This window comes from Paroedura picta, chromosome 11, assembly GCF_049243985.1.
Source record: "Paroedura picta isolate Pp20150507F chromosome 11, Ppicta_v3.0, whole genome shotgun sequence".
Taxonomy (NCBI): Eukaryota; Metazoa; Chordata; class Lepidosauria; order Squamata; family Gekkonidae; genus Paroedura; species Paroedura picta.
Window position 1 is genome coordinate 59,469,548 of NC_135379.1, and position 20,510 is coordinate 59,490,057.

General features: G+C 46.3%; 1 protein-coding gene and 1 non-coding gene across 3 annotated transcripts in view; both read left to right on the forward strand.

Annotated features, from left to right (window-relative positions):
• The first annotated feature begins 5,094 nt into the window (after positions 1-5,094).
• Positions 5,095-5,166, forward strand: TRNAA-CGC (transfer RNA alanine (anticodon CGC)). Its single transcript has one exon. It is a non-coding gene; the product is annotated as a tRNA-Ala (tRNA).
• A 9,387-nt stretch (positions 5,167-14,553) lies between these two features.
• The window catches only part of RAMP3 (receptor activity modifying protein 3), a 49,279-nt gene continuing 43,322 nt past the window's right edge, over positions 14,554-20,510 (forward strand). Inside the window, exon 1 of one of the 2 annotated variants that reach the window (XM_077303458.1) lies at positions 14,554-14,807. In XM_077303458.1, coding sequence (XP_077159573.1) covers positions 14,680-14,807 — 128 coding nt within the window. In that variant the 5' untranslated portion in view covers positions 14,554-14,679. The remainder of the gene's footprint in view (positions 14,808-20,510) is intronic. The other variant, XM_077303456.1, reaches the window with a different exon arrangement.

A 20,510-nucleotide genomic window follows, 5' to 3' on the forward strand; every position in this document is an offset into this window, starting at 1 on the left:
ACTACCCCTGGAGTAGACAATACTGACTGTAACATACCAAGGCTTTGACTTGGTATAAAGCAGCCGCATATGTTTGTTCTTGTGTACTAGTTTTACCAAGTGCCACATGGCAATCTTAGGGGTCGGGGGAAGAGACTCAGAAGTGGTTTGCGATAGGGCACTGGATCGGCTGATCAAAGGGAGAGGGTTGAATGTCCCATCGGGATAGCACAAGCAACACTTTTGTACTGACAACAAACCTTCACTGTTCCTACTGAAGCAACCAGCGTTTGCTAAGCCTCCCTTGAGAGCTAGCGTGGTATGGAACTCTCTCAGCCCCACCTACCTCACAGGGTGTTTATTGTGGGAGAAATGGAAGGTGATTGTGAGCTGTTTTGAGACAGTTCACAGTTGTGGATTGATGTCGATCAATCACATTGGGTCTGTCTGTCACCATCTGTCACGAGGGGCAATATTTCATTTGGATTCTTTGCAAACAAATGCAAAACACTGCCGTCAAGAGGAAGGCCGAGCATGAATTGTATGCGCATCATATCAAGGCTAGAATGTATAGGGAGACAGTTGATTCACAGCTAAAAGACATTGGCTTAACTGAGCAGTTCAGAGGGAAGGGGGCATGGTCAAGTCGCAGAAGCTAAGAAGGATCATCCCTGGTTTGGACTTGATTGGGAGACCTCCAAGTCAAACCACCGACAAAGTGTCAAAAAGCACTTTTGTGTGGGGTTTCCATACACAAAATGGAGAAGTATAATTCAAATCAGTGATATTTATTGCCAAATGACATGTGTAGGAGGGAGGTAAAACTTATTAACAAACTCTTCCAGTTTAAGTTCTTCTAAGATATTATTTAGAACAGGCTTTCTCAGCCAGAGTTTCATAAAAACTTGGGGTTTCTTGACAGCCCTCAAAGGGTTTCCCAAATGGGTGGGAGTTATTTTTTTAATATATTTTAAAAATATATTTTTTAAAAAAATTGTTAAACATTTATCAGGTGGTATGACCATATATAAAGCAGGGCACAGGCTGGTAGAATTTTGTCAAGAGAATGCAATGGTCATAGCAAACACTCTTTTCCAACAACCCAAGAGACGACTTTACAAATGGACATCACCAGACGGTCAACACAAAAATCAGACTATGTGCTCTGCAGCCAAAGATGGAGAAGTTCTATACAGTCAGTAAAAACAAGACCAGGAGCTGATTGTGGTTCAGATCATCAGCTTCTTTAGGCTTAAAATTTAGGCTTAAATTGAAGAAAGTAGGGGAAAGCACTAGGCCACTCAGGTATGAACTAAATCATATTGAGTGACAAATATACAGTAGAGGTGACAAATAGATTTAAGGAATTATATCTGATAGAGTGCCTGAAGAACTATGGGCAGAGGTTTGCAACATTGTACAAGAAGTAGCAACTAAATCCATCTCAAAGAAAAAGAAATGCAAGAACGCAAAATGGCTGCCTGAGGAAGCTTTACAAATAGCTAAGGAGAGAAGGGAAGTGAAAGGCAAGGGAGAAAGAGAAAGATACACCCAATTGAATGCAGAATTCCAGAGAATAGCTAGAATGCCTTCTTAAATGAACAGTGCAAACAAATAGAAGGAAACAACAGAACAGGAGGACCAGAGATCTCTTCAAGAAAATTGGAGATATGAAAAGAACATTTCATGCAAAGATGGGTATGATAAAGGACTGAAATGGTAGGGGCCTAACAGAAGCAGAAGAGATTTTAAAAAGGTGGCAAAATTATATAGAAGAACTATACAAGAGCGAGCTTAACATCCCTGATAACCACGATGGAGTAATCACTGACTTGGAGCCAGACATCCTGGAATGTGAAGTCAAATGGGCCTTTGGAAGTCAGAGCAACTATAAAGCTAGTGGAGGTGACAGCATTCCAGTTGAACTATTCAAAATCTTAAAAGACAATGCAGTAAAAGTGCTACACTCAATATGCCAGCAAATTTGGAAAACTCAACAATGTCCACAGGACTGGAAAAGGTCAGTTTACATTCCAATCCCAAAGAAGGGCAACGCCAAAGAATGTTCAAACTACCGCACCATTGGACTCATTTCTCATGCTAGCAAAGTCCTACAAGCTAAAGGTAAAGGTAAAGGTATCCCCTGTGCAAGCACCGAGTCATGTCTGACCCTTGGGGTGACGCCCTCCAGCGTTTTCATGGCAGACTCAATACGGGGTGGTTTGCCAGTGCCTTCCCCAGTCATTACCGTTTACCCCCCAGCAAGCTGGGTACTCATTTTACCGACCTCGGAAGGATGGAAGGCTGAGTCAACCTTGAGCCGGCTGCTGGGATTGAACTCCCAACCTTATGGGCAGAAAGCTTCAGACAGCATATCGCTGCCTTACCACTCTGCGCCACAAGAGGCTCGTCCTACAAGCTAGGCTCCAGCAATATGTGGACCAAGAACTTCCAGAAGTACAGTCAGGATTTCGAAGAGGCAGAGGAACTAGAGATCAAATTGCCAACATATACTGGATCATGGTGAAAGCTAGGGAGTTCCAGAAAAACATCTACTTCTGCTTCATTGACTGTGCTAAAGCCTTTGATTGTGTGGAGCACAACAAATTGTGGCAAGTTCTTAGATGGGAATACCAGAGCATCTTATCTGGCTCTTGAGGAACCTATATGCGGGTCAAGAAGGAACAGTGAGAACGGGCATGGAATCACTGATTGGTTCAAAATTGAGAAAGGAGTTTGGCAAGGCTGTATACAGTTGCTTTGCCTATTTAACTTGTATGCGGAGTACATCATGAGAAAGGCGGGATTAGAGGAGTCACAAATTGGGATTAAGATTGCAGGGAGAAATATCAACAACCTCAGATATGCAGATGATACCACTCTAATGGCAGAAGGCGAAGAGGAACTAAAGAGCCTGTTAATGCGGGTGAAGGAGCAGAGTGCAAAAGTTGGCTTGAAACTCAACATCAAGAAAACGAAGATCATGGCATCCGGCCCTCTCAATTCCTGGCAAATAGATGGGGAAGAAATGGAGATAGTTACAGATTTTATTTTCTTGGGCTCCAGGATCACTGCAGATGGGTAGACTGCAGCAAAGAAATTAAAAGACGCTTGCTCCTGGGGAGGAAATCTAGACAGCATCCTAAAAAGCAGAGACATCACCCTGCCAACAAAAGTGCGTCTAGTCAAGGCTATAGTCTTCCCAGCTGCAATGTATGGCTGTAAAAGTTGGACCATAAGGAAGGCTGAGCGTCAAAGAATTGAGGCTTTTGAACTCTGGTGCTGGAGAAGACTCTTGCGAGTCCCTTGGACTGCAAGGCGAACAAACCAGTCAGTCCTAGAGGAGATCAGCCCTGACTGCTCCTTAGGAGACCAGATCCTGAAGATGAATCTGAAATACTTTGGCCATCTCTTGAGAAGAAGAGCCTAATGCTGGGAGCGATTGAGGGCAAAAGAAGAAGGGGATGACAGAGAATGAGGAGGCTGGATGGAGTCACTGAAGCAGTTGGTGTGAGCATAAATGGGCTCAGGGGAATGGTAGGGGACAGGAAGACCTGGAGGATCATTGTCCATGGGGCTGCGATGGGCCGGACACGACTTCGCAACTAACAACAAGATGACCATATATGGTCATGTCACACTGTCCCACGCTCCCCAAGTGACCAATGATGGGCCTGGAGAGGATGGGAAGGGGAGGAGCCCTGGGCAGGAGTGTCCACAGTGCTTCCCAACCATATTCTACAGCATCATGCCACTTTTGGGGTTTCTTGAAGCTTGAAGAATGTTTCAGGGGTTTCTCAATGGTTAAAAAGTAGAGAAAGGCTGGTTTAGTGCTATCATATACAGCAGATATTTAGGTCCATATGAAAGCAATACACTGATAAATATTTCTGACATCATCCTCATTGTTAGTTTTGTTCAACAGAAATGATTTTCTCTTTGCTATTGTTCCCAACTTGAAACATCATTTGAAAGCAAACAATGAACAAGCATAAAATCACAGCCGTCTAAATGTATTTAGAAAATGTACTGATCCCTGCTTGCAATTTTGGATCTAAGCTACTAAGCATGGCAAATAAAATACATTTGACCCAATACTGGGATTGGGGGGGGGGGGGGAGAGAGGAGGATCTTTCACATTAACTGGTCTGTTTTTTTTAATGAGGGACTAAGTTGGGAACAGTAGGATCATCTGCTGTGAGGGCATATGGAACAGAAAAAAACTATACTATCTGGCACACAAATCCTGGAAAGGTGTTTGCTGCTGAAAGGTGACATTTTAAACCTCTTCTTGCTCAATGGAGTGTTCTTAATATGACCCGGAAATTCATTGTATTTTGCTCTACTTTGTGGCTGAAACAAGTAACATATTTCACTGTAGTTTCTTTCTGGCAGAGTTTAAAAGTATTTCTTGAGGCCTCAACAGACGGAAATGTTGCTATTGCCCCCCCTTTAAATTCCCCCCCTACTTAGTAGAAATGACAGTCCGTTTCCAACAGATAGATTCGAGTTGTGTGTTGAGTAGCTGTATTGGTCTGAAGTAGCACAACAAAATGTGAGTCCAACGGCACCTTTTAAGCCCAAGAAAGATTTATTCAAGGCGTGAGTTTTCGAGTGCAAGCACTCTTCATCAGACTAAGAACTGACCATCATGACAGTAGGAATATATAAGTAAAAGTTAATCTTGTTACATTAGTAAACTGTGTCACAGCAACCAAACACAGCCACATGCTTGCACTCGAAAGCTCACGCCTTGAATAAATCTTTCTTGGTCTTAAAGGTGCTACTGGACTCCGATTTTATTGTGCTACTTCAGACCAACACGGCTACCCATTTGAATCTGTACACAGAACTGAGGGGGTTAATCCTCCAGAGAGCCTATCAGAGTGTCAAACGGGGAAAGGAGGCGGAGCTTTGCTGAACATAACTCTGCTCAAAAGGAATGTTCACGCAGCATCCTTCTGGCTTTCCTTGTAGCAGGCTTTTTGCACCTAGATGCCCGGCCGTTTCCTTGTGTTGTTGCACAGAAAGAGGAATGTGCTGCAGCAATTCTTAAGGGTTAAAGGTTTCTCTGAGTTGAATGCATTGACTTCACTGAGCAAGCCCAATCAGCTGGGGGATGTAGCTCAGTGGTAGAGCGCGCGCTTCGCATGTGTGAGGTCCCGGGTTCAATCCCCGGCATCTCCAGTGTTTTTGTTCTGTGTGTTTCTTCACACTTCAGGATGCTGTGTCCTTCAGCATGGCCAAAAAAAAACCCCTGCATGAGTGCCTGTGTGTTTTCAAGCAGATGCACAATATGTGTGCTTTTTGCTTATATTGCTGCAATGTACACTTTCCTCTGGCTTTCTTCCTCCTTTTAGATATAACCATTAGCAGGTCATTTTCATAAGAACAGCACTTTGGCTCTCACTGGAAATTATGAATTGCAGAATAAAAAAATTGTACTGGCCAGGAATCAAACCCAGTACTCCTACATGGAGAGCAAGATTTTTACCACTGAACCATCAGTGCACATGTGCTGAAATAGGTTTCAGTGTTCTCCTAGAGCAGGGGTAGTCAAACTGTGGCCCTCCAGATGTCCATGGACTACAATTCCCATGAGCCCCTGCCAGCAAGCGCTGGCAGGGGCTCATGGGAATTGTAGTCCATGGACATCTGGAGGGCCGCAGTTTGACTACCCCTGTCCTAGAGACAAAGCTGATCTCAGCTCTATTTCTTGTTTCTAAGTGTGTTAAAGATACATCTGTGTACTCTTATGAAAAGCAACCCTGAAGACATTATAAAGCTACGTTCTTCCTCCACATTCCTTTAAAAGGATCTGGGAGCTTTGAATCCCCACCATTCCAGGTAAAAATGAAGCAGGAGCAATTCCAAAGGGAGGCAGATGGTGAAGCCCCTCCTTGGTTGGTGGGGAGTTTCTCCCTACTTCACTGCCAATCCAGAGAGTCCCCAAACCAGCTGCTCTCAACTGTTTTGCTATTGAGAAACCCCAGAAACATTCTTCAGGCTTCGAGAAACCTCTGAAGTGCCGTGATCATACAGAATATGGCGGGGAAGCAGAGCTGTGGACATGCCCACCTGGGGTCCCTCCCTTTCCCACCCCCTCCAGGCCCATCATTGGCCATTTTGGAAGGGTGTCAGGTAGGGGGTCAGTATGACCATAGAAGGTCATATCACTCAATGAATGTTTAACTAGTTTAAAAAAATATATATTAAAAATTAATTTACTCCCACCCATTTAGGAAAACTTCCAGGGCTCTCGAGAAACGCCAGGGTTTCAGGAAACCCTGATTGAGAAAGCCTGCCATAAATGGGCCAGGAGGGGGTAGGAAGGGGAGGGGACCTGGGGGGGGGCATGTATACAGCTCTGCTTCCCCATCCATGATTGTACCTCTTTTGGGATTTCTCAAAGCCTGAAGAATGTTTCAGGGGTTTCTTAACTGTAAAACAGTTGAGAAAGGCTGGTCTAGATTATCCAAAAGTCTCTTCAGCCCCATTGTAGGTCAGTGATATCAACACCTGGTTGTTGGCGTACAGAGGACGAGAGTTCTTGGTCTGTCCAATAGTGGGTGCCATAAACTGGAGACCCTCCAATTTTTCTACAAGATCATTAATATATAAGTTGGACAACAGCGGGGCCAGCATGCCCCCTTATTTGACACCCTTATTAACAGGTATTTTCGTAGTCAGAGCACCTAGATTTCCTACCCTAATTTTATCTGTGGCGTTTTGGTGAAGTTGTCTAACTAGAAACACTATTGTTATTGTTGTTGTTGTTGTTGTTGTTATTGTTGTTATTATTGGATTTATTTCCCGCTTCTCCCTATAGGCTCGAGGCGGGTCACAACAGTCTCAACCCCATTAAAATCCCCATTAAAAGACTTAAAAAAAATTCCAACATGATGGCAAAAAATCCCCAAACCTCCCCTCTACCAAGTAAACTAAGATAATGGAAGGGAGCAATGTACACGTCCCAACAATTTGGGGGGGGGGCGATGTCCTTGATTCGCTGACCCCAGCCTCAACCATAGACCTGGTGGAACAGCTCCGTTTTACAGGCCCTGCGGAAAGCTGGCAAATCCCGCGGGGCCTGCAGCTCACTCCCTATTAGGAGTGTGGACTTCCAATCTGGCATGCCGGGTTTGATTCTGCACTCCCCCTCATGCAGCCAGCTGGGTGACCTTGGGCTCACCACGGCACTGATAAAGCTGTTCTGATCGAGCGGGAATCTCAGGGCTCTCTCAGCCTCACCCACCTCACAGGGTGTCTGTTGTGGGGAGAGGAAAGGGAAGGCAACTGTAAGCCGCTTTGAAACTCCTTCGGGTAGGGAAAAGCGGCATATAAGAACCAACTCTTCTTCTTCTTCTTCTTCTTCTTCTTCTTCTTCTTCTTCTTCTTCTTCTTCTTCTTCTTCTTCTTCTAATGCACACCAAGGGGGGCAAAGCACTTACTGCTTCTCTCCCCAACCCACTTCTATTAGCAGTCCTTTTAGAACCAACTGTAGGGGTGAAGCTCAGTTTCCTAAAGAGTTGCTGAACTGGAAAATGCCTCTAGCGTTCTGTACAAAGAACTGAGGGGGTTAATTCTCCAGAGAGCCTATCAGAGTGTCAAACGGGGAAAGGAGGAGGAGCTATGCAGAACGTAACTCTACTGCAAAGGAATGTTCACGCAGCATCCTTCAGTCTTTCCTTGTAGCAGGCTTTTTGCACCTGGATGCCCTGCCGTTTACCTGGGTTGTTGCACAGAAAGAGGAATGTACAGGAGCACATTCTTCCTTGAGTGGCTGGGGGGGATTAGCTCAGCGGTAGTGCGCATGCTTTGCATGTGTATCTCCAGGAATTTTGCTACACGTATGTTCCTTCCTGTTTCAAAATGTGGTGTCCTTCAGCACATACAAAACAATAAAAGGTTACTGACTGACCTACAAAACAACTTTATTTTTGTCTGCTTGTTTTCAAGCAGATCCATAAATAGAAATGCTTTTTACTTGCATTGCAGCAAACACATGCTTGCCTATGGCTTTCTTTCTCACGTTAGACATAATTTCTGGCATGTAATTTTTATAAGAACAGCACTTGGCTGTCAAAGGAAATTATGAAGTGCCGTGTAAAAACCATTTGCTAGTAGGATTGGCTGGGAATCACACCCAAGCCTCCCACGTGGCAGATACGAATTCTACCACTGAACCACCAATGCATACATGTTAAGATAAGTTCCAGAGTTGTTTTAGGCACAAAACTGTTCCTAGCTATATTTATTTCCAAGTTTGTTTAATAATAAATTTCTGTATTTTTGATGATGAATTTCAATGTTGGAGACTTCATAAACCTAAAATCTACAACCCTCTCCTCCCATAAAGAGGAGGATCTAGGAGACTGTCATAGAAGCTTTCTGGATAACCTCAGGCTGGGTATACACTCTGAGCCTAGCCTACATCACAGGTTGTTGTAAGGTAAGGTAAAAGCAAAAAAGGGACAGTTTCTGACTGACTACTTCAAACAAGTGATCATGAGATTTGTCATTATGATCACTTGTTTAGATTTTAAACACTCTAAACTATGGAAGCTATGATAATTGCTACTCACTAGGAATATTCTGAATCTTGCAACCTTAAAAGAGGACATTTTCATCTGTTTTTTTTAAAGCTCCGAAGACGACAGACGCACACAAAAAGGATAATTGTTTTTCATAGCCTGCTTTTCACTACCCAAAGGAGTCCCAAAGCAGTTTGCAAACACCTTTCCCTTCTTTCCCCCACAACAGACATCCTGTTAAGTAGCTGGAGCTGAGGGAGCTCCAAGAGAACTGCTCAGAGAACTGTGACTGATACAAGGTCTGTGACTGATACCCAAGTGCTGCTTTTTCAAGAAAAAAACCTCACAGTTTCCTCCTAGTGCCATCCATGTTGGTAGGAGAAGCAGTAACCCTCCACTGCTACCTCTCCAGCAACTCCACTGGACAGAGTATCAGTGAACTGAGAGAGCTTTCCACTACCCCTTGAAGCCCCAATGAGCAATGGAGGTATGCCAAGGTTCAGGGAAGCCATAGACACTGCTGTAGAACGATATGGCGGCCAGAAGGCCTTTCCCCCTGGGGGAGGATACTGTGGGACCATCATCTTGGAGATGCCTCCATGAACCACTGAGAATTCCAAGAAGGTCCTAGTGTAGATGCTCCATGTGGAAGGGGGCAATAGAATTTAATACTCACTGCAGTACCAGCTGATGCGAAGGGTTCACAATCCTTTTCTGAATAATTAAAAACAAAAACATTTAGAAAGGGAAACTCCACAAGGTGGCAGTCTTGGTTTTGATTTCCATCTCCTTTTTGATATTCCTTGATGTGGATTATAACAGAGTAACATCGCAATTTAATTATTTTGTAATACATTTTTATTTAGAAAAGAGAAACAAAATACAAGGTAATAAATTCAACTTGCATTGTGACATGATGCCATTTTTCTACATTACAAATTTATTTAAAAGAACATTTGAAACAACTCTTTATAATCTGAACTAGTAGCAAAGCCCTTTGTGAAAACTGGCTGTAGAAAGGCGTGAGGGCGAAGGCCATGTCTAATAAATGTCTAATAAACATTTAATTCCTTTCAAGACGGCAATGTAATTTTTGTAAATAGTACTATGAGTGCTGAAAATTGCAGTAACTTGTCCTTGTGGGATTCCAGATGTATGCAGATACCATTTCAGAATAGTTTTTGCATCATAGCCCATTTCCAAACTCTGCATGTGGCGGATTTTAACTGGAGTTAAATATCAGAAAGCGTTTTACATTTTACTTTAGAACTACATACAGGGCTCCTCTGCTGACTTTTGTTTTCTTGGGTCTCTTTCAGTGACAGTTCATATCTTTGAACTGGAGATGGAAGAGACCTGTTAACTTGGTGTAGTGGTTAGGAGTGTGGGCTTCTAACCTGGCGAGCTGCGTTCAATTCTGCACTCCTCCACATGCAGCCAGCTGGGTGACCTTGGGCTCACCACAGCACTGATAGAGCTGTTCTGACCAAACAGTAATATCAGGGCTCTCTCAAACTCACCTCCCTCACAGGGTGTCTGTTGTGGGGAGAGGAAAGGGAGTAAAGGGAAGCCACTTGGAGACTCCTTTGCGTAGAGAAAAGCAGCATATAAGAACCAACTCTTCTTCAACTTGTAATAATTTTTTGAAATCCAGTGTGTAAACATTTTGAAGCATACTTTCTGACAATGAAGAAGAAGAAGAAGAGCTGGTTCTTATATGCCGCTTTTCCCTACCCGAAGGAGGCTCAAAGCGGCTTACAGTCGCCTTCCCATTCCTCTCCCCACAACAGACACCCTGTGGGGTGGGTGAGGCTGACAGAGCCCTGATATTCCTGCTCGGTCAGAACAGCTTTATCAGTGCCGTGGCGAGCCCAAGGTTACCCAGCTGGCTGCATGTGGGGGAGTGCAGAATCGAAACCCGACATGCCAGATTAGAAGTCCGTACTCCTAACCACTGCACCAAACTGGCTCTCTGATATTTGTGTATGCAAGGCAATATGTGTGAAAATAAATATTATTCCAGATAGACTATACTCAAATAAAAATAGACAATTTTCAGACAATTTTCTGTAATGCCTATATTTATACTTTTGCTACATCCTGGAGCACACACCCCCCCCCCAATTTATTTAGTGGGATCGTCTGCCCTAAGTTCCCTATCTACTTTTGAAGTCCCATCTTATTGTTCTTTTGAAGGCATAAATACATGGTCACTAATAGGCATTTTGACTGCCCTTAAACAATCAAGATTCTTTCAGCTCCACTTAATCATCTAAAGAGAGCCAGAGCACAATAGTGGTTAAAAGCAACAGACTCCAACCTGGAGAACCCGGTTTGATTCCCTGTTCCTCCATAGAAAGCCTGCTGGGTGACCTTTGGCCAATCACACTTCTTTCAGGACTCTCAGCTCCACCTACCTCACAAGGTGCCTATTGTGGGGAGAGGAAGGGAGGGTGATTGATAGTAAGCTGCTTTGAGACTCCTTCAGGGTAGTGAAAGTGGGGTACAAAAATCAACTCTTCTTATTCTTGGTGTTTGGAGGGCAACAGCGAGAGGGCTTCTGGAGTGCTTGTCTTGTTGGTGGACCTTCTGATGTCCCCTGGGTTTTGACCATCCAGTGTTGCACTGGCTGGGCCATTGGCCTGATCCAACGTGGCTTCTCCTCTGGTCTTCCAATAATATAATTGAAGCCATCTCATAGGAACATTTAAAACATAGTGTGTCGAAAACAGATAATCGATAAAACAGTTCCCAGCCCTCTCAGGAAGAATTTTGGTTTGCAACTAAAAAGAACCCTGCAGAACAATCAAACTGATGTCATTTTTGGAAAATCTGTAAAGTCAGGTTGCCAAAAGAATGTGTCTGACCAAAAAGCCGAGAAATGTGATTGTATATTAAATGGGGATTCTTCACTTGAAATTTGTTAGCAAGGAACCTTTGGATGATACAATTCCAGAAAGCTGGAATTCATTTGGGTGGAGGGATAGTGTGACAGCTAGAAACAAGTTTTCCATTGGAAGGGAAATGGAAACCTAAAAAAGAGAACACGTGCCATAACTACAATAGAAAGTAAAAACAAACTAAAACTAAATGGGAGATGCTTGCCAAATGGGAGATGCTTACTAAAACTAAATGGGAGATTCAGATGCTTGCCAAGGAGTGAGCCAAATTCCATCGCCTGTATTTCATATTACATCCTTCTACCACTAGTATCTTATTTTATTTGTTTAAATAAATACTTTAAATCAATAAACAGGGAGGGGCAGGGATGACCTCTCTCTCCACATCAAAATTTCAGAGGCTGTGGTTTTTCAAAGAAAAGCATCTTTTAATATGATGTGTGTCATTCCATCCTAAGAAGGGCTCTGGATCCTGGTCATTATTCAGTTTTATTAACACGAAGTCAGTATAGTGTACACATCTGCCCTTTAATCCCCAGAAATAGCCCTTCCTGGCTATCGAGGATCCCTATATATCCTGGTTAGGAAACAATTTTCTCCCCTTAATTTAATTGCCACTGCTAGACCAAAATGCCATTTTAAAAAAAGAATTCAAAGAGCGGACGTCTTATTCTTCCCCTCAGGATGTCGTGGTTCATGAAGGGGATAAAACTGCTCTGCTGGAGTTAGAGTCCCTTCCTCCTCTCATCTGATTGATGCAGCTGTGGTCCACATGCACCTGGAATATCTTTTAAAAACTGGTTCCCTTCCTACCCCAGGACTGAAGGGGCCAGGAGCCTCAATATATTTCATAACCCTGCTGCAGGTGACTCTCATCCTGGAATCATAGAGTTGGAAGGGGCTATACGGACCATCTAGTCCAGCCCCCTGCCCAGTGCAGGATCAGCTTAAAGCATTCAGGAGAAGGATCTGTCCAGCTGCTGCTGCTTGAAGACCGCCAGTGAGAGGGAGCTCCCCACTGCCATTTATTTATAATTATATTTTTGTACCACCCTTCCAAAAAGCTCAGGGCAGTTCACACCGTGGTTTAAAACATACAATTTCAAATGAATTAGAACTTTCCTCCCCCATAATAAAAAACAAAGTTTCACATTTCTTTCCTATGCCTTACTTAGGAATGACCTTTCTTCTTAAGTGGTTTTTTTTTGGGGGGGGGGGAGGGGGAGAAAAAACGCTAAGCCAGGTGCTAAAATTGGCTTTGGCATTGTGGATATAAATGCAGATGAATAGGGAAGCCAGTTTGTTGGCAGATTTTAGGCTTCTGACTGCGAAAATTATTTTCCTGATATCTAGTCGGTACCATTCTGTGCGTAGTTTAAAGCTGTTACTGCACCTGCTGCCCACAGGAACCTCTCCCTGCCCTCTTCCAAGTGACAACCTTTCAAGTACTTCAAGAGAGCCATCCGGTCCCATCTCAGCTTCCTCTTCTCCTGGCTGACCATTCCCAAGTCCCTCAGACTTTCCTCATTCGTCCCCAGGCCCCGGATCATCCTTGTCATTTCCTCTGCACCCCCTCATTTTTCTCCATATCCTCCAGAACTGCACACAGGACTCCAGGTGTGATCTGACCAATGCAGCACACAGCGGGACTAGGTCATCTTGCAAGCTCGACGTGATAGCTCTGTTGATACAGCCCAAGACTGCATCCTGCTGTGGTCTTGAGACATCAACATGAGACATCTTGAAACATCAACATGAAGAAGGAGTGTTGGTTTTTATGCCTCACTTTTCACCACCCTGGGGAAGTCTGAAAGCACCTGCTGTTGGGAGATACATATATATATGATCTCCATGCATAAAGTCATACAGAGAAAGGCTCTTTTTACCTTTTGGTAGAGGTTGACCTGAATCCAATCACTTCCCATTTGGCCCCGGATCCCCTCCTCCAATGAAAACCACCACCAACATGTCCATCCTATGGGGCCGTCAGTATGTTACAGTTAAAATTGGATGTTCTCACCATGTTATTCCATTATGTTACTGTTCTCCTGTTATGACTGTGTCGCTGTTGTTCAATTTATCATGTTATTTTTACTGTTTTTTTCTCCAGTTCCATGTAAACTGCCCTGAGCCTCAGGAGAGGGTGGTGAATGAATGAATGAATGAATGAATGAATGAATGAATGAATGAATGAATGAATGAATGAATGAATGTAGCAAGTCAACAATATCTCCCCTATGGTCAGTTTCCAAACATCCATTTAGTACAGTGAGTCCCTTCCACAAAGAAAATTCAAAGAGCCTCAGGCCTGCCCTATGAATGCAACTATCCTTGGATGACCTTGATGTCAACAGATGGACAAGGCCACCCACCCTGGGCTTAACCCCAGACAAGTAGCTGGCAAGACTTCATTGTCACGACTAGTTCTGGCGTTTGAGGTCACCCGCTTGAGCGGCCATCGCATCAGGGAAAAACTCTTGTTTTGTAAAAACGTTTTTGGAACAGTGCAGAATGAAGCGGCAGGACGAAATAGGCACCAAAGGAAGCACACAGGGGCCAAAACCAAGGCAGGGACCTTTCTCCTTCATAGAATCACAGAGTTGGAAGGGGCCACACAGGCCATCTAGTCCAACCCCCTGCTCAACACAGGATCAGCCCAACGCATCCTAAAGCATCCAAGAAAAGTGTTTATCCAACCTTTGCTTGAAGACTGCCCGTGAGGGGGAGCTCACCACCTCCTTAGGCAGCCTATTCCACTGCTGAACTACTCTGACTGTGAAAATTCTTTTCCTGATATCTAGCCTATATCGTTGTACTTGTAGTTTAAACCCATTACTGCGTGTCCTCTCCTCTGCAGCCAACGGGAACAGCATCCTTCCCTCCTCCAAGTGACAACCTTTCAAATACTTCAAGAGGGCTATCATGTCCCCTCTCAACCTCCTTTTCTCCAGGCTGCACCTTCCCAAGTCCCCTTCTCTCCCCTTTCGCTGTGTGGGAGCCCCAGCGGGACACCTTCTGGTGGGGGCTGCTGGGTGGCTTCCAGAGGTGCTTCCCTTCCCAGGGAGGATCCCTTCCCTAATAGCCCCCCACCTCCTCCTCCCCCCTCCTCCCCCCTCCTCCTCCTCCTCCGGGGGTGGGGCAAGGGAAGGAGGCACCGGAGAGGAAATGGCTTTGGGAGCTGGCTGCTGGAGGGGAGGGCTGGAAGGGTGGGATTCCGCCCCCTCCCTCCCCCCCCCCGACGTGCCCAAGCGGCTGCTCCGGACTGGATGCTGCGGAAGGAAGAGCAGGGTCGTGGCGGGAGAGCCGGCGGGCTGATTTCCGCGGAGGGTCCGGACTGGTGCGGCCACGAGAGTCGGGATGCCGGCGGCGCCCCTCTCCCTCTTGGCCCTGTGCGGTAAGTGCCTGGCGGCGGCAGGCAGGCGGCGGGCGGCAGGAGATCCAGCCTCGCAGCGCCGCTTTCCGCCCGCGGAAGCCAAAGTCGCGACTTCCCCAAAGTCCGCGCTGCAGCCGGCAAGAAGCGCCCTCGCGAGCCGGGTCGGAGGAGGCAGGCACGATCCCAGGAGAAAGCAGGCGGGGGAGGGTCGTAAAGTTGGCAGATCAGCACAGCCCCCCCCCCCGGCCCCCTGGAGAACCCCCCGGGCATCAGGCAGCGGCCACGTCCGGAGAGGCGCAAGAAGGAGTGGGCCGGATCCCTTCTAAGGCTGCCAGGTCCTCCACCTGGATCCGGCCACCCTTTCCCCACATCCCCCGCCGGTGGCCGGATCCAGGTGGAGACCCCCCCTGGAGATCTGGGGATGGGGAACAGGCATCCCACCGGGGTACTGGGCCTCCCAAGCATCCCTTTTCTCCAGGGGAACCGACCTCTGCAGCCTGGAGCTGAACTGCAGTCCCGGGGGATGCCCAGGGCCCACCGGGAGGCTGGCTTCCCTCATTTTCACGCTGCGCTTCCAGTTCTTACACCGTCCCAACCCCCCCCCCCCCCTGTGATTCGGGCGTGCCCTTGATCATCCATCCCTTTTGAGCTGACCTCAGAGTTCATCCCATTTCTCCTTGCAACTGCCCTGCAGTGTGGGATATTCTTCTCTCCCGCCATGGGGCTCTGCTAACGGAGGCAGGTCACCGGGTGGGGCTATTTCAACGGTGCAGAGAAACAAGCCCAGCCTTGCAACAGGCAACAGGGGAGGATACCCAGGGGGAGCGAACCCGGTCGCAGCTCTCCGGTAAGCATCCTTGGGGGGGGGGGGGAGAGAAAGAGCTCGGGTCCAGGAGCACCTTTTGACTTGTGGCAGGGTAGGAGCTTTCACTAGTCACCGCTCACATCTTCAGTGGTGGTGGTGGAGGAAAATACCATCAAGGCGCAACCGACTCGGGGTCAACCGAGGCGTTTTGCCATTGCCTGCCCCAGTGCCGTGTCCCTGGACTTCCTTGGTGGCCTCCCATCCAAGACCTAACCAGGGCTGACCCTGCTTAGCGGCCAGGATCGGGCTAGATTGGGCTAGCCAGGGCCACCCAGGTCAGGACTTCAGCAGTGCTGCCATCCCGTCCCATTCGCAGATTCGTTGGAGGTGTCTGTTTCAAATGAGAAGTTGCTCCCCACGGGTAGAACTCAAGCCCCTGTTCATGGTCGGCATCCGGCTTGTTAGACCGCTGGGGCTTCCTTCCTTCTTCTGTGGTAGAGAGAATGTCACCGATCTTCTCGTTTTATATTGAAATCAGAACCTGCAGTTTGACACAGTTTCTTTCGGGGTGGATTTGGATGTTAGGAGAGCCCCGCAGCAAACTGAACCGGGCAGTGCAAGTGGAGCTGGGGGTAGCGCCCACACCATGCCGTCCGCTTGGCACAGACCACAGCGTCAGCAGAGAGGACGAGGAGTGCCGTTTCGCCCATTGCATTGCCGTGGCAGGGCCCGGGGTCTGAGCCACCAGCGCTTTGGGGGCCCCAGGTGTAATGTTCCTCATGAGTTAAGAAGCCAGTGTACCCAAATTCTGTTTGGGCCTGGATGGGCCAGGCTAGTCTGATCTCCAAAGGTCAAACAATGTCAGCCTGGCCTAGCAATCGGATGAGAGACCCCCAGTGGCAGCCCACCTCTGCTCATCTTTCACCCGGGTGGCCCAGGCTAGCACGGTCACCAGAAGCTAAGCAGGATCAGCCCTAGGTTAGCGCTTGGAAGGGAGACCACCAAGGAAGTCCAGGGAGTTACACCGAGGGAGTTAAGGGCCCAACATCTCTGTTCACCTCTTGCCTACAAAATCCTTGCTTGCTGTAAGTCGGTTGCGATGTGAAAGTGCTTTCCCCCCCATCCCCCCAAATTCTATGTCCTCTTTGTGTGTAGGCAACTCAGCTGCAGTTACGTTGTCCTTTGTATTTGATCTGTGAATCAGCGCAGATGAAAATTCTGTTCCAGAGTGAGTAGGTTCTATATATTGCCAATGAATAAGTAATCTGCCCCCTTTTAAAGGCAGTAGGTCATTCCCCTGTGAAGGCAGGATTCAGAACCCCTTTCCTTGCATTAGCAAATGTCTGTTTTCAGCACTGGATGAGTATCTCTTGGGAAAAGAGATTTTGTCCTCTCCAGTTTCCCCTCTTTCTTTTCTCCGTCTTCCCATTATCAATTAGCTGCAGTGTGAAATATTTCTTGGACCCGAGGGCTTGGTAGTGCTATAACAAATGCAGATAGCTGGAGATGGGAGCCTGAGACAGAATGTAAGAGAATACAGCCAAGTCTGTCTTACAAAGACTGCAAAGTTTGGACATGTGTATATAAGGACAGTCGTATCCCCCCCCCCTTGTATTTTAGCACAGGGGTAGTCAACCTGTGGTCCTCCAGATGTTCATGGACTACAATTCCCATCAGCCCCCTGCCAGCATTTGCTGGCAGGGGGCTGATGGGAATTGTAGTCCATGAACATCTGGAGGACCACAGGTTGACTACCCCTGTTTTAGCAGGTTTTAATATGTGATAAGTAGGCATTGTTTAGATAACACTTGAGGATAGGTTCTTACGCTCAGAACTAATGAATGGAATAGTCTTTTCTTCGGGTCATCCACCCTTTATTTTTAAAGTCTCGGGTATAAATCTGGAATGTTTAATAACAAGGAGAAACGGCATAGTCTTGGAAACAACGTGTAACACCAATTGCCAAATGTTTGGGGTGTGCATGTCTTGTCCTATTAATAGGGGTTTAATGAGACGAAATGAGCACTTGAAGGCTTTCTTGGCATGAGGCGGGATAATGTGTTGGCAGAAAGGGCTGTCCAGGCAAAAGGTGAGTGGAAGTAGTTTGCCTTTTCCTGCCTCTGGACAGCCTTGGTGGTCTCCTGTCCAAGTCCCCCCCCCCTGAGCTGCCAAGAGCTAATGATACATGAGGCTAGTCTGGGCCACCCAGGTCAGGGCAATTTGAACAATACCTCCTGATAATTGCTTGCAGACCAAACAGCTATTCAAGAAACTGGCAGAGGGGCCAATATAAAAGTTGGCAGTCCTTATGGCCCGACAAATAAGATGGACTGCAGCTTATTTACGAGCCATCTCTCAGGAAAGACTGCTGCCCCATAATGCATGAAATGGCCCTTTAGGCCAAGAGTCTGTAATAGTTTATGGTTGAAGAACCAAGCTATGTCAGACATCAGAGCAAGAGATCAACAAAGAACCAGTATTAGAAAGCCCATGCTCATAACTGAAACTGTACAATATATCTACTACCAAATTGTACCCTAGGCTAGGGCCTAGAGGATGTGAGTGATACAGCTAGGGCGTGGATCTAGCGGTTTTCTCTAGAAAACTGAAGGAAGTCTCCCGGTTGCAGAAATTCCTGAAATCTAAACCAGTACTGGGACATTAAAGCACCCCCACATAACAGAAATAATGCCTGTAGCTTTAAACCAAGAATGCCCACTGAACTCTCAGTGGCAGTTTGGGGTTGCTAGGGAGCCACAGCAGCATCTCCACACCTTCCAAGACTTGATTTTCCAGGAGCAAAGTTGGCGAAGGGGAGTAGGAGTAGATTGGGAGGCCACAATAAATCTGGAAAAGTTCCTTCCCCCCTTCAGCGTCATGCCCCATGTTGGGTTTGAACATTAACTATTAATTTTAAAAAATGCATATTTGGTTCTGGGGCCATGGGTTGTAGATCCCCTTTTACTTGGTAAACATTACAAAGAATAACAGAAATGCTAAACCGAAGGTCTGAAAGTACTCGGCGGGGGGGGGGCATCAACTTATTGTCCCAAATGCCAGATCTCTAGTAAATCACACAGGCACATCGTATCAGATTCTGGTTCCTGCTTTTCTACATTTTGGGTCAGGAAATAGTCTTATGGGAGTGTGTGGCTTTGGTTGAAAAGGATGGGTGAAGCGTGGAGTTGGCTCACCCCTTGATGCCCTTTGCCCCTGTCTCTGAACACTGCCTTTGCCTCAGGGTTGGCAAAGGGAGGATCCTGGCCCTGCACGGTAGGCTCAGTTAGACACCAGGATCCTCACATGTTGATCCTTTGAGCTGCAGAGGCCAGACACGGCGTGCCGGATGCTAAACATAGGACTAAATGGGAAGCACGTAAAACGAATGTGTACCCAACTGCCTTCCCCAGAAGATCCCTCAGCCAGCCTGAACTGGTGCATGGTAAAGTGGTCTGACTCATACATCTCCTTCAGTCGCATCATGAGCAAAAATCTTACGTTATAAGGAATCACAGGCTTTGATTCTTTGGTGTTGATCACTGGTTTCTTGGCCAGGGTTCCGTTTTTGAAATGTTTGACTCAAATGCCTCTGAGCCTATATAGAGATCATTTCCTTTACCATTTGGATAACTGGCTTGGGACATTTCAGGTATTATGAGAAGAGCTTCCAGAGCAGTTGATGGTTCCTTTCCTGCAAGAAATCAAGTCCTATTTATCATGCTTAAGAATAAAAAGAACTGGTTCTTATATGCTGCTTTTCTCTACCCGAAGGAGTCTCAAAGCGGCTTATATTTGCCTTCCCTTTCCTCTCCTCGCAACAGACACCCTGTGAGGAAGGTGAGGCTGAGAGAGCCCTGAGATTACTGAAGAGGAAGAAGAGTTGGTTCTTAGATGCCGCTTTTCTCTACCCGAAGGAGTCTCAAAACGGCTTCCAATCGCTTCCCCTTCCTCTCCCCACAACAGACACCCTGTGAGGGAGGGGAGGCTGAGAGAGCCCTGAGATTACTGAAGAAGAAGAGTTGGTTCTTATACGCTGCTTTTCTCTACCCGAAGGAGTCTCAAAGCAGCTTACATTTGCCTTCCCTTTCCTCTCCTAGTAATTTAAAGACAATTTCCGGAATACTTGTTTTTCTAAACTGTGTGTAGGCTCTGTCATTAGACTGGGCTTTATCAAGTTCATTTTTTCAAGTTGTAGCAGTTTTCCCTGCTTATTTGGTTACTCAGTTTTCTCCAAATTAAGGATTAAATGTAAAACAGAGGCCAGTAATAATCTCTACTTAAAACACACACAGAATTTAATGGTTTGTCCACAGTTGTAGGGAATTGTGAAAAACAGTGAATGTATTCCAGTACGAAGGCAAGCAGATTTGAAGTTTGGTAAACCTGGGTGAAAGTGGCATTTTGCAAGTTATTGGGGTCCTTTCTTTCCGTCTGTATCCCTCTGAGATCTGAAGCATTTCCTCAGTGATGATAGGGTCTGGGAAAGAGCTGGAGAACAAGGTTTTCCTCAGTTTTGCTTACAACATGTGCATAAGACGGGTAGATGTATCAGCATAGCATTCACATGCATGTTACTAGGAGAGATCATCTTGGGCAGATTCTGCACTTACTTTGTTTATTCCATTACGGGTCCTGCTGAATTCAGATTGATTTGAACTCAGGTCTTCCTCTTTCCTTCCCCCACTGAAACAGAAAAGTATTCTGCACGTGATTAGGGAAGTTCAGAAGGGGGGGGGGGGTGGAGAGCCAAGCACAGCAGGAGCCTCTTTTTTTTTCTTGAAGGTGGTGTGGGGGGAGAGGATTGGAGACAGCAGAGGAGGGAGAAAAAAACCAAGAGGCAAATCTCTGCCCACAACAGACACCCTGTGGGTGAGGCTGAGAGAGCCCTGATATCACTGCTTGGTCAGAACAGTTTTATC